Here is a 13012-nt window from a genome sequence, read left to right as displayed (position 1 = left end):
TGGACCAGAGGGTTAAGAGTCCATCATGGCAGTGAGTGGCAAAAATTGTTGGCTTGAACAAAAGCCAAGAGCTCCTTAAATCACCACATGAATCAGAGTGTACACTGGGAATGACATGGATTTGAAACCTCAAAGCCTGCCCCATCCACGTTGCCCAATCCTCCACAAAACAATTGGGATCAAGTATTAAAATGCCAGAACTCACTGAGGATGGTTTTCACTCAAACTATGCAGTAACTGTAGAGAAAGTATCTCCATTCCTTGGGTGAATGTTTTAGAAGTTACTATCATTCCTTTCCCTTTTACTTTTGATTTATATCACAGTGAAGGAGCTTTGCCACAGTGAGTAACAGGAGAGGCAAGGACACCGATGCTGAAAATCATAAAAGTGTTTCTGATCGTCTAATATTAACTTAAACCTGCTCATGTAAACTCAGTTAAAAGGAGCTCTCCCACCTAACTCCTCTGTCTCTCATGGGCACTAACATAAGCACTTGTCAGGGGAAGCTGGAGCACGTCTTCTCTGCAGCTCACCCCTCTGATTTACTGTTCTGTATGACCCACCGCTGTCGCCCTTCCCAGCACAGTGCTCCCGCTGTCCGTCAGGTCAGCCTCCTTGGTTGGCTGCAGCCTGGCTCTCTTCTGTAATTGGAGCAGAAATGGCTTTATTGCAGATTCTAGTATTAGAATTGAAGTTGCTGCCTTAGTTGTGCTTGAACTGAGGTGGCTGTGGCGTATCTGCCTGCCAGTTTACTTGTGGTAGCATTTCTCAGCACTTTTTCCCTTATTATTGGCAAATAATATTTCTCTGTGTGAGTGTGCTTTTATTGTTTAACTTCCCATCAGATGATGAACATTTGAGTTGTTTTCATTTTTAAACTATTATGCATAACAAGCTTTTGGTATACAGAGGTTTGCATTTCCCCCGAGTATAGAGTTCCTGGGTCATTTTGCTAATTCTGTTTACATTTTTTTGAAAATTGCCATACTGTTTTCCTGTATAGAGTATCATTTGAGAAATATATGTGTGTGTATGGTGATGGGTGGAACTTTAGGGCTCACAAAAATGAGAGACCATGCATTATGCAGTTTGAGAAAACACCCTTCAAGCGGCAAGGGCTTCTGCTCCCCGCCTGCATATCATATGTGCTGTATCTCATTGCTGAAATAGAGTGCAGCACAGTTTTCCACTTTCCCATCAGAAAGCTGTTTAAAATTTTATCTCAGAATGGATATAGATAACAAATTTGAAAGCAAAACCATTTGTTTTCCTTTTCTTCAGCAACATCAGCTTCTAATCTTGGTTGTGAAGTATAACTTGTAAGAGAATAAAAAAACTGTGGGAGATTATGGTAGTGAAAATTTTAAAAAATAATCAAAGTTGTAATAAGGACCTCTCATACACTTTAGAGAGCTTACAGTCTGCTGGAAAGGGAAGATGACCCTAGTGTCTACATCTGAGGATCATGTCCAAACAAAATACTTTGACTGGAAGGGTTCCAAGAAATCATTTTTCTTATCACTATTTTCTGATAGGGCTGACTTTTAGCTCAGTATAACAAGTATAGTAATCTATACTTGTCCTTTCTAAAAGTAATTATATAGAAGCTTCTAGAATATTCATCAGCATGAGCTTTGGTTAAGGTAGTTCAGTGAGTTTATACTTTGTTCCACAGATCTGTAATTCTTATCTGAATGTTTTTATCCATACTTTTTACAGTTCTGTTTTTAGTTGGTTTTGTGCACACACTTGCATGTAATATTAAAAATGTATTAGAAAAAAAGTGTATTAGCCAGACATGGTGGCATACACCTTTAATCCCAGCACTTGAGAGGCAGGAGCAGGTGGGTCTCTGTGAATTCAAGTCCAGCTTAATCTATATAACAAATAACAGACAAGCCAGGGATGCATAGGGAGTGAGTGAGTGAGTCTGTCTGTTTCTCTGTCACCCCTACCCTCAGAAAACACACACACACACACACACACACACACACACACACACACACACACACAGAGTATATTAGTTGGTTTTTCTATTGCTGTAATAAAATACTATAAAGCAAGCAAATTAGAACAGGTTTGATAGTTGGCTATGGTTTCTGAGCCATAATCCATCATGTCAGGGAAGGTATAGCAACTGACAGGTAAAGTATTTTAGCAGGTGCAAGGAAAGACTGATCTCATTCTCTTTTTTTTCTTTCTTTTTTTTTTTTTTTTCGGTACTGGGGACCGAACCCAGGGCCTTTTGCTTGCTAGGCAAGTGCTCTACCACTGAGCTAAATCCCCAACCCTCTGATCTCATTCTCATCCTCACCCAGGAGAGTGAGTCAGGGTGGGGGGAAAAGAGAGAGAGAGAGCCAGAGAGAGAGCCAGAGAGAGAGCCAGAGAGAGAGAGAGAGAGAGAGAGAGAGAGAGAGAGAGAGAGAGAGAGAGAGAGAGAGAGAGATGAAAGGAAGGCACATGAGCTGCCATGAGCCAAGTGAGAGAGTGCATGAGAGTGCAAGCAGGAATAGGGCAAGGCTATAAAACCTCAAGGCCCACCTCAGTGGCATATTTCATCCAGTAGTCTCCACCTCCCAGAGCTTCCAGAACCTTCCCAAGCAGTGCCACCAATTGGGACTAAGCTCAAATACATGAGCTAATGGAGGGCATTTCTCTTCTCAAACCATATCAGAAAGTTTATTCCATGTTATCTATGTCCCTAACTGAATCTAAAGCCTTATCCCACAAGACATTAGTATTTCCTAAAGAACCAGATGAGTATTTATACTAAAAACTCATAAATAAATATTTATGCCAACTAGTAAATGATGGCTGCTATGTATTCTCAGGACATAGCTTATAAATGCACTCTTTTTAATTGACAATTTCTATGTGTGTGGTTGTTTGGCCTGCTTGTATTCTGTGTTCCATATGAATGTGTGGTGCCCTTGGAAACTGGAAGAAGGTGTTGGGTCCTCTGGGACAGGAGTGTCCAACAGCCATGTAGGTGCCTGGAATTAAATCTGGGTCCTTTGGCAATGCAATTAACAGATGAATCACCTCTCCAGTCCTTAGGAAATGAAATTTTAATAAATTTCAAAAATAAATGTTCAGCTCTTAGAGTGTTTTGCTTTTCTGATAAGAAGCTAAGGGATAGTAGGCACAAAGCAGATGGAGGAAATAAAAACAAAGATAGTTGTCTTAGCTACTGTTCTGTTGACCTGTTGATCTCCATGAGTAAGGCAGCTTATAAAATAAAACATTTAATTGTCTCACTAGCTATCATTTGTGTTCCCTGTTCTTGCCTCAACACATCCATATTCATGTTTCCTTCCTCCTTCCTGTGCCAGTTGGATTGCACTGTGTGTGTGTGTGTGCAATACACACACACACACACACACACACACACACACACACACATCTCCCCTAATTACTGCTCTTTAAACTTAACCAAGCTCTGGACCCAAACCATGTTGTTCACTGATTTCATTAAGTAAAGACAGGAGGAGAGACTGTTGAAAGGTCCAGCTTCTAAGATTCCCAGTAGAGCAGACTCAGGGCATTTTCTCAACCAAAACACTCAGGTAGTTACAGATGTTTGTAATGACCTTGAGGCATAGCTGATGTGTATTTTGGAATATTTTGTTCTTAGATGCCAGTTTTCAAAGCATTAATAACCTCGACTAGAACAGAACATTGTATCCCTTGGACGTGTTAGATAAGAGTAAGCTGTGCTCTGAACCTGGGTTTGCTGCCTTTAACCAACCCTAAGTACACCCTTGCCTGTATTGTGTATTATTTGTAGTGCAGCTTCTAATTATTGAAATCACTACTGTATTCTGCCTGCTTAGTCATTTCACTAATTCTTAGGGTCTACTCTTAACCCAAATGCTCAAGCAGTCACGTTCACTTCTGTACTCATACTTGAACATTCAATGCAGATAATAATTAATAATGAATCATCCTTTTAAAACATTATTTAGCTCTGCAAGAAGCATCATTTTGGAATTAACAAGCCTGAGAAGATTGTACCATCTCCTGATGACTCCAAGTTTCTACTGAAGACATTCACGAATATCAAATCCAATGTGTCTGCTCCCAACAAAAAGAAAGTAAGAGTTTGATTGACATGGGCTTTGAATCCATCATTGATTAGTCAGAAGTTGAGGGTAAATAAATCTTTCTCGAACCTTTTTTTTTTTTCCTTTTATGTATCAGAAGACTGTCCTGTGTTTTGAGGATTGTCCTTACTTGAAGTGTCGCACCATTTCTTAACTTTACGTCTGACTCCTGTACTTACAGATTGCTTTCTTACAGGTTAAAGAAAGTAAAGAAAAGGAGAAACTGGAGAGGCGTTTGCTTGAGGAGTTGCTGAAGATGTTCATGGACTCAGAGTCCTTCTATTATAGCTTGACCTATGACCTAACCAACTCAGTGCAGAGGCAGAGCACTGGGGAGAGGGATGGCCGCCCCCTGTGGCAGAAGGTATGCTCACAGCACAGGGCAGTCTTGGCTCCCGACCAGTGCCTGTTTGCCTTTTATAGGGAACTGAAGTGTTCCTGAGCTGATCTTTCCCTCTACCTTTCTAGGTTGATGACCGATTTTTCTGGAATAAGTACATGATCCAAGACCTCACTGAGATTGGTGTGAGTAGATGCTTTTAAAACATCGTAGTTGCAGCTGTTGAGCAAATGTGACTGATGAAGGTGATTTTGAGACCTTTATTAGGAGATTCTCCCATGGAAGAGACTCATTTAACTAAAGGAGATGAAGGTGTTGCCTTCAGGTAGCTTATAGTCCCACAGCCGAGCTCCTCAGCACTTGTTTAGATGAATGTGGTGTCATTCACCTGTAATCCCAGGCTAAGGCAAGGGATGTATCACAGTTAGGCTCTATAAGTGTGGTCAACTCCATGCTAGGCTATATAGCAGGATCTACCATCAGAAAAGGAGGAGTGGGGGCACTAATAAGCCCAAGGAACCAGTCATGTCCATAGAGTTCCTGTGAAGATCTTTTTTTTTTTCTTACCTCCATTGGAAATGCAGAAGCCTAGTTTTCTGTAATGACAACACTTTGGTTTATCTCCGGGGGCTCGGAGCAGATGGATCTTTAAGGCCTGACTAGTACTGAAGTGGTTACAAACTGTAGGGTGGTGGCATGACAGATGGACAACATGGAGTGTCTGGTGCCTGCGCATGCACGTGTGCCATGCGTGTGTGAGTGGATGCACGCTGACAGGTCAGAGGACCACGTCTGGAGTTGGGTGTCTTCACTGTGGCAGGCAGGGATTGAAGTCAGGTGGTCAGGCTTTCTTGGCAGTTGCTTTTGCCCTCTGAGCCATTTTGCCTGTTTCTTTCTGGAGTGATGGTTACTTTCTTCATTTTCTTTGTGCAGAAGTACTTGAGCATAGTGACTTTTTGTCATGTGATAAGGATGTCTGAGATGGACAGGTTAAGGGAAGAAGGGTTTATTATGGCTGCTGATTTCAGAGCATTGTCCTGTCAGGGAAAGCATCTTGCCATGATAGGCCAGGCAATAGAGAGACTGGGATACGGACATTCACTTTTCCCCCTTTACGCTGTATGGGCCTCAGACGGTGGGATGATCCCACTCATGTGCAGTTAGTTCTAGAAACACACACAAAGTGCACCCAGAGGTTTGACTCTTCTTCTAGGCGATTCTGAGTCCAGCCAAGGTGACTGGAGATTAGCCATCAGATCCTATTACACGTGTTGGAGAATTATGGCTCAGGGCTCCTGTGTGCTATGTGTTTAGACACTGAGCACTGGACAGAAGTAATGGAGTGGGGTCATCTGCCAGTTTTCTTAGCCTTCAGCTATTTTCCTTTCCCCTTCCCCCCTTTCCCCTTTACTGATGGTTCATAGCAGTTACTGACATCCTAGCCAGATACCTACCATGTCTCTATTGAAGCTGAGGCATGGGTTGTTCTTAGCTTTCTGAAACTGACCATGCTGTGACCCTCAAAACTCAGTGACAAGAGTCAGATAAGGGTGTTTATAATGAATATTTGTCTTCATGATGACATTCCAGTGTTTGGTGAGCTTTTGTCAGACACTTTCACATTACTGTTAAAGCTGATGACGGGATAATATGGCAAATGTTTCTATGTTCTTGTCAAGAACTTGGATTTATTGCTAGAACAAAATTATAAGTAGTAAGAATATTAGTAAAATAATAAACTAGGCCAACCCTTTACCTAATTGTTACCATCACTAGCCTTCTGAAGGTCTGGTTTACAGAAAAAGCAAAGCTAAGCTGTGAAATTAATGAGACCCACAGTGCACAGCACAGGGGACAGGGTGGGACCCACAGTGCACAGCCAGAGGACAGATGGATTTGGAACTGATGCTGAAGGAGGGATGCGATAGCACATGTGTGTAATCCCACACTCTAGAAGCTGAGACAGGACAACCTGGGCTACTCAGGGAGACCCTTTCTCAAAGTACACTGTGTGTGTATGTGCACACGTGTGTGCATGAGTGCACATTTGTGTGTGTATCTGTGGATGTCAGAAGGCAACCTCAGATGTTGTGTCTCAGGCACCTGATTTATTTAGAGACGCGTTCTCTCACTGGCCTGGAGCTCGCCAAATAGGCTGGGCCAGCCTAGCAATGAGCCCCAGGGATCCACCTACCTCCACCTCCCAGCACTGGGTCAGAAAGCAGTGCCCACGCCTGGCTTGGCTTTAGCACAGAAGTGCTTTAGACCCAGCTTCTCCCCAGCCTTACTCTGCTGTTTCTAGACAGGATCTGATGTAGCTCAGTGTAGTTTCAAACTTGTTATGTAGCTAAGGACGACAGTGAACTTTCCACTGTGTTTCTTCCTCCCAGTGCTTGGTTTAAAGTCTGCACTTGATCTTAGCCAAAAGGCCGAGAAGCGATTGGTTTAAAGTCTGAATGTATTTAGTTTAGAGGAACAGAAGAATCTCTGAACAGGACTCTCCTAATTAGTTAGATGACATTTAAAATGAGACATTTGTGGAAACACTCTCTGCTGTTCATTTACTATTTGAATTTTAGACTGGTGAGGAAAGTGTCTCCCTAAAGTAGCTTGTGAAGTAAAGCTGGGCCGAGACAGGGCTCAGCTGCAGAGCATTTCCTTGGCATGCCTGGGGCTCTGGGTTTGATTCCCAGCCCTACAAATGACAGCAACAATGGGACATGGTAGTGTGTGCCTGCTGCCAACTATGTGGAGGCGGAGGTAGCATGTGTCTGCCAGCCGGTACCTGGGTGCTGAGGCAAAGGCACCGCCTACCATTCCAAGCCTGTCTGAGCTGTAGAGGAAGCTCTGCCTCAGAGTAAGAAGAGGCTGGAGAAGATGGCTCCACAGGTACCAGTGTTGGGTGCTCTTGGGGAGGATCTGGGCCTGTTCTCAGCACCTCCCTCGTCACTCCGGTTTCAGGGGATCTGACGCCCTCTTCTGGTCTTTGCAGGCACTGTACACACCTGGTGCACACACAGACAAGCAGGCACATACACATAATAATAAACAAGTGGGGTTTTTATTTATTATTTTTAAGTAGTAAACTGTTTTGTAATGGATGATCGGGATTGATTGCATTTTGTTATAGGCAAATGCAGTTGAAGTTTGAAAATCAACTTTAAAGCTTTGCTTTCCTATCTCAAAAGGAACAATTATAAGAGCATCATTGTTAACTACTCCATGGCAGGCAGTGAGCTTCACTTTACACCACAGCCTTATGAGGCAGTAGTAGTCCCATTTCACAGAGGAGGATGTTGAGGCATAGGGGGGTGAGCCACTCTGTCAGGTAGAGTTTGCGTTTGTGTGGAACAATCTGGCACTCAGGCTGTGTTCCCTGTCAGTCAAGCCTGGAGGAAATCATGGCAAAGGAAAGGGAAGGCCTGTAGTCCTCATCCTCCCCTGACATCCTCTGAGTAGAACATGGGGCTGAGAAAGGGCTTGTGCTGTGGCAGGCTGAAAGCAATCTGTGCTCACTGTTGTTTGGGTCTAAGTAGCAGTGCTGTGTGGAATACAAATAATGATGCTGTTCCCATCCTAGACTCCGGACGTGGACTTCTGGATCATCCCCATTATCCAGGGTTTTGTGCAGATTGAAGAACTGGTGGTTAATTACGAGCCATCTGATGATGACAAGAGCAGCCCAGAGACGCCCCCTCAGGAGGCCACTTGTGTAGATGACATTCACCCGCGATTTCTAGTGGCTCTTATATCTCGCAGGAGTAGGCACAGAGCAGGTGAGTAAGAGCATGCAAATGAACTGCAGGCAGGCGTGGAGGAGCCGCAGATGTGCTGAAATGCAGGTGACAGGCATGCACTGGAAAGCACAGTTAGCTGCAAACTCCAAAGACTGGGGTGCAATTAGAGACTGCTCTCTGCTGTGGAGGAGAGGGGAGGCTTAGCGAGTCAGACAGAGCAGGCAGCATGCATACAGACGATAAGAAAATCACTTGGGATGTGTCTGAGGACAGTGTTCCAAGTAAAAGCCTGTGTCACAGTGATAAATCCTTTCAGAGTGCTAACTAGCCCCTTTGGGAAAACTGTTGTCTTTCATTCAGAGGCCTCAACTTAGCAGTGGTGGGTACAGTTGTGATCCTGGCCATGTTGTTGTTTGTCTGTCAGTGTGTGTAGGCTTCCCAGGTTTTCCTGTAGCTTCGTCATTAGGAAGCACAACCTAATCAGATAGTTTTGTTGAGAGCTTTGCTATGTAGCCCAGGCTGGCCTTGAACTTGTAGTTCTCTTGCCACAGCCTGCAGAACATTGAAATATCAAGTGTGTGCTCCAGTACCAAGCCAAGCTGAACATGTTTTTTATAACTGTTGCTGCTGTCTGTTTAATTTTCTTCCAGGAATGCGGTATAAACGAAGAGGAGTGGATAAAAATGGAAATGTTGCGAATTATGTGGAGACTGAGCAGTTAATTCATGTTCATAATCATACTCTGTCGTTTATTCAAACTCGAGGCTCCGTGCCCGTCTTTTGGAGCCAGGTTGGGTATCGCTATAATCCAAGACCTCGACTAGACAAAAGTACGCACATCAGTTATTTGGTTTGCAAGTGAAGGTTTCCATGAGAATTTTTAAATAAAAATCAGGTGCCAGATAGGTATAAATTTGTTTCATTTAAAACAATAACTCTCAGGGCTGGGATGTGACTGAGGAATGGTTTGCTGACCAGCCAGCTGGAAGCCCTATTCAATCCCTGTACTAAAAACTGCACAACAAAAGCCAAGCCTCCCACTGTGGTGTGTCCTCACAGGTGACAGAGGTGAGGTGGTAGCCTCAGGACTGAGGACTTTACCAGATGTTGCAGTTTTTCAGCTAGCAATAGAGCACCTCACCTCACAGATACTAAGCTGCTGGTGCTTCGATGCTTTTATTGTGTAGAACATTTCACTCTGGGAAGGGACGAATGTAGCCAGTGTCTGTAGAAGCAGGGAGTGTGTTAACTAGACAGCGGTACACAGGGAATCAGCGGGGGGGGGGGTGTTGTTGTCATTGAAACGTTTAATATTTTCTTAGACTATTTTAACTTTAGTATCAAAATAACATTTTCTTATTATAAATCACACGAAATCTTTACTGAAAACTAGAGTGTGTGTGAGTGTATGCGCATGTGTACATGTGCATCCGTGCATGTGCCTGTGTGTGCATTTATAATTTCACAGTTGGTACTTCCGGATATATTTTAGCTTTATAAATCTTAATTTGAAGTGCTTTAAACCGTTACTGAATTATTAAAAAGTAAGACTAAGCCCTGCCGTGGTAGTGTATGCCCTTGATCCCAGCACTCGGGAGGCAGAGGCCTGTGAATCTCTGATCTACAGAGTGAGCTCCAGGACAGCCAGTGCAACACAGAGAAACCCTGTCTCGAAAAATAAATAAAAAGTAAGAATAAAGGTGGAGTAGGTGGAGCTGGAGAGATGGCTCAGCGGTTAAGAGCACTAACTGCTCTTCCAGAGGTCCTGAGTTCAATTCCCAGTAACCACATGGTGGCTCACAACCACCTGTAATGAGATCTGATGTCCTTCTCTGGTGTCTGAAGATAGTGTACTCACATATATAAAATAAATAAATTAAAAAAAAAAAAGCTACAGGAGGCAGTCATCTGCACAGCCCTGGAAGGAGAAATGGATTCTGCTTTGCTTTTTCGCAGGTGAGAAGGAGACAGTCGACTGTTTCTGTGCCCATTTTGAAGAACAACTGAAAATTTACAAAAAGCAGGTGGGCTTTAATATGTAGTAAGCATAGTTTCCTTACATGTGGAATTCCATGAAAAAGCATGCACTGTTCATACGTAAATAGGCACTTTTAGCATGAAGATTAAACACGGGTAAGCTGAGAGTGCTCTGGAGTCAGCTGCTTTAGACTGAGGAGATGGAGTAGGTGCTGTCAGTGTCACAGACCAGGCGGGCATCTCAGGACCTCGCACACTCACACATGCAGGACAGTCGAAGCAGATGGACTGAAAACCCCTAGGTAGAAAACAAGTTCAATAATTTTGATACAAGATTAACATATGAAAGTCAGCAATGTCCTTGTCTCTTAGGAATGACCAGTTTGACTGTACAATGACATGGGAGCCATTTTTTCCTGGCCAGCCTGGTCTACACAGAGAGTTCCAGGCCAGCTAGCCAGGCAATATAGTGAGACCGTGTCTTAAATAAAGGAGAGGAGAAAAGAGAGAAGATGCTGAGTTCTAGATCAGGAAGGACAGACTCAGGGCTGCATGACTTCAGTTCTTCCCAGATTAGCATCTAGATTCACATAGTGTCAGCCAGAGTCTCATAGGCAGCAGGAAGAAAAGAAAATCAGGAAAGAACATCCTATTTATTTATTTATTTATTTCAATTGTTTAATAATCATATTCAAACTTTAGGTAGTTTTATAATAGATAAAGGCAGGCATTTGCTTTTAGAAATGGAAACTTAGATATTGCTAGCAATAGCAAAAGCTGGTACAGGCACTTTGAATGTTGTTACAAATTAAAGTAACACATATGCTTAACTGTACTTTTCTTTTTGACACCCACTATCCACTTCATATATATATAAATAATTCTAAGACAGACTCTTGATCTGAATGTAAAAGGTTAAACACTGAAGATTTCGGGAGACAGCATGGTGTTTCTGACTGTGAGTCATGAGCAGGATTTATAAAAGCAGTTACCTTATCTTTGTTTCAAATGCGTGATTGCCTATCACACTGTATTAGTCACCTAATAAAGAATAATTCATAGTTATTTTTGGGCTGGAGAGATGTCTCAGTGACTAAGAGTATGTACTGCTCCACAAGGACCTGAGCGTGGGTCCCAGCACCCACTCACAAAAACAGAAAAGGAGAGGAGAGAAGAGAAGTAGTAACATAACACACGTCTTCAGTCCCAGCACTCAGGAGCCTGGGGCAAGGGGATCTCTGTGTGTTTGAGGCCAGCCTGGTCTACAGAGTGATCTCCAGGACAGCCAGGGATACACAGAGAAACCCTGTCCCAATAAACAAAACAAAAACAGTTACTGAAAAAAATAAAAGCAGTGTCTGGGCAGATTGCTCCATAGGTAAAGTGACCCCCTGGTGTGACGTGGACCTGAGTGTGTCCTCAGAGCTCATGCACAGCCAGGCACAAGCGAGGGCCATGGTCTGTCATCTCAGGGCTCTTCAGGAGCTTGCATATGGAGAAAGGAGAATCCTAGAGGTGTGTAGGCCAGCTTGCTTTAAACAATACAAAGGCTGCCCCAAATGAGATGGAAGACAGGGGCCAACATCCAAGGTTGACCTCTGACCTCTGCACATGTGCCGTGCTGTGCATTCACCACACAAAGATACATACATGTACAAAACAGTGCTAACCGTAATGGAAAAAATTAATTTGATTTTGACTTTAAATTTTTTATTATTTATTATTTCTGATTATGCACAATAGAGACTCATGCATAAAATTAAAAAACACCTTTGAAAAAGGCATTATGAAGAGAATGGAAGGTTATTCAAAGAGTAGGAGAGGCGGGAGAGTTAAGAGCACTTGTTGCTCTTGCAGAGGACCCAGGTTCAATCCCTAGTATACATGTAGTGGTTCACAGCCATGAGTAAGTCCAGCTCCAGGGAATCTGACACCTCCTATTGACCTCCAAGGGCAGCAGGCACACACATGGCACACACAGATACATGTGGGCAAGACACACATAAAATAAATCTTTAATAGTTAAGATTTGGTCTGTTATCTTGCAGCACATTTAAATGTCTTTTAAATTTATTAAAAGGATATATAGTACAAAAAACACTGGACACAGTACTGCAACAGGATCCTTCTGTACAAGGGTATTTTATAGTCAGATCCATGAGAGAAGGTGGACCATCTCATTAATCATCAGGGAAATGCAAATTAAAGCCATGACTCACACCGAGAAGGCTGAGGGAAGCCGCTGAGACGCATCAAGTAGGGAAAGGATGCAGATCAATTAGCACTTAAATAGAAAAACATCTACAAGTGTGCTCAGTCACGCTTCTTATGCAGGAACTCTCACTGCAGCATCAGAACAAGGCAGTGTTGAGGGAGGATTGAAGGACTGGCAGTGGTCAGGAATGATTTGGTCTTATTCTACATTGAGTTCCTTAATCATGTGTTGATTCATGTATTGTTGATATTCCAATTGAGAGTAGCATTAGAAAGAATAAGCCATATTTAAATGCAACACAAAATTGTAAAAAGGAGCAATACTGAGATGTGCATGCCGGGAAATAACCTCTTCCCACACTCGATCCTGCTCCCTGTTGACTCGAGTCAATATCTAGGGGCGTGCGCTGAGCAGACACCTCCTGGTCTCCAGCGGTAGCTTGGCAGTGTTCATTTATCTGTGTTATCTGTGTCCTTCTCCTGGGTAATTGCTTTCTGCAATGAGGGGCCCACGGTCAGTGTGACTCATCCGCGTGGCTGCATTGCTCTAGCTCATAATTGGTTTAGGTTGGGGCTGTTTGACAGAAGGTCTGATGGGGGAAAAGCTTCCTGCTCTAATAAAAGATATACCGGAACCCAC

General features: G+C 43.2%; 1 protein-coding gene across 2 annotated transcripts in view; it reads left to right on the top strand.

Annotated features, from left to right (window-relative positions):
• Inpp5f (inositol polyphosphate-5-phosphatase F) overlaps nucleotides 1–13012 on the top strand; it is a 78914-nt gene that overhangs the window by 42741 nt on the left and 23161 nt on the right. For both annotated transcript variants that reach the window (XM_032892484.1, XM_032892485.1), the window contains exons 4-9: nucleotides 3967–4095; nucleotides 4301–4468; nucleotides 4573–4629; nucleotides 8025–8220; nucleotides 8832–9011; nucleotides 10138–10205. In XM_032892484.1, the coding sequence (XP_032748375.1) occupies nucleotides 3967–4095; nucleotides 4301–4468; nucleotides 4573–4629; nucleotides 8025–8220; nucleotides 8832–9011; nucleotides 10138–10205 (798 nt within the window). The remainder of the gene's footprint in view (nucleotides 1–3966; nucleotides 4096–4300; nucleotides 4469–4572; nucleotides 4630–8024; nucleotides 8221–8831; nucleotides 9012–10137; nucleotides 10206–13012) is intronic.

This window comes from Rattus rattus, chromosome 2 (genome assembly GCF_011064425.1).
Source record: "Rattus rattus isolate New Zealand chromosome 2, Rrattus_CSIRO_v1, whole genome shotgun sequence".
Classification (NCBI taxonomy): Eukaryota; Metazoa; Chordata; class Mammalia; order Rodentia; family Muridae; genus Rattus; species Rattus rattus.
Note: the sequence above shows the minus strand (reverse complement) of the source record. Positions and strands in the feature narration are given on the sequence as shown.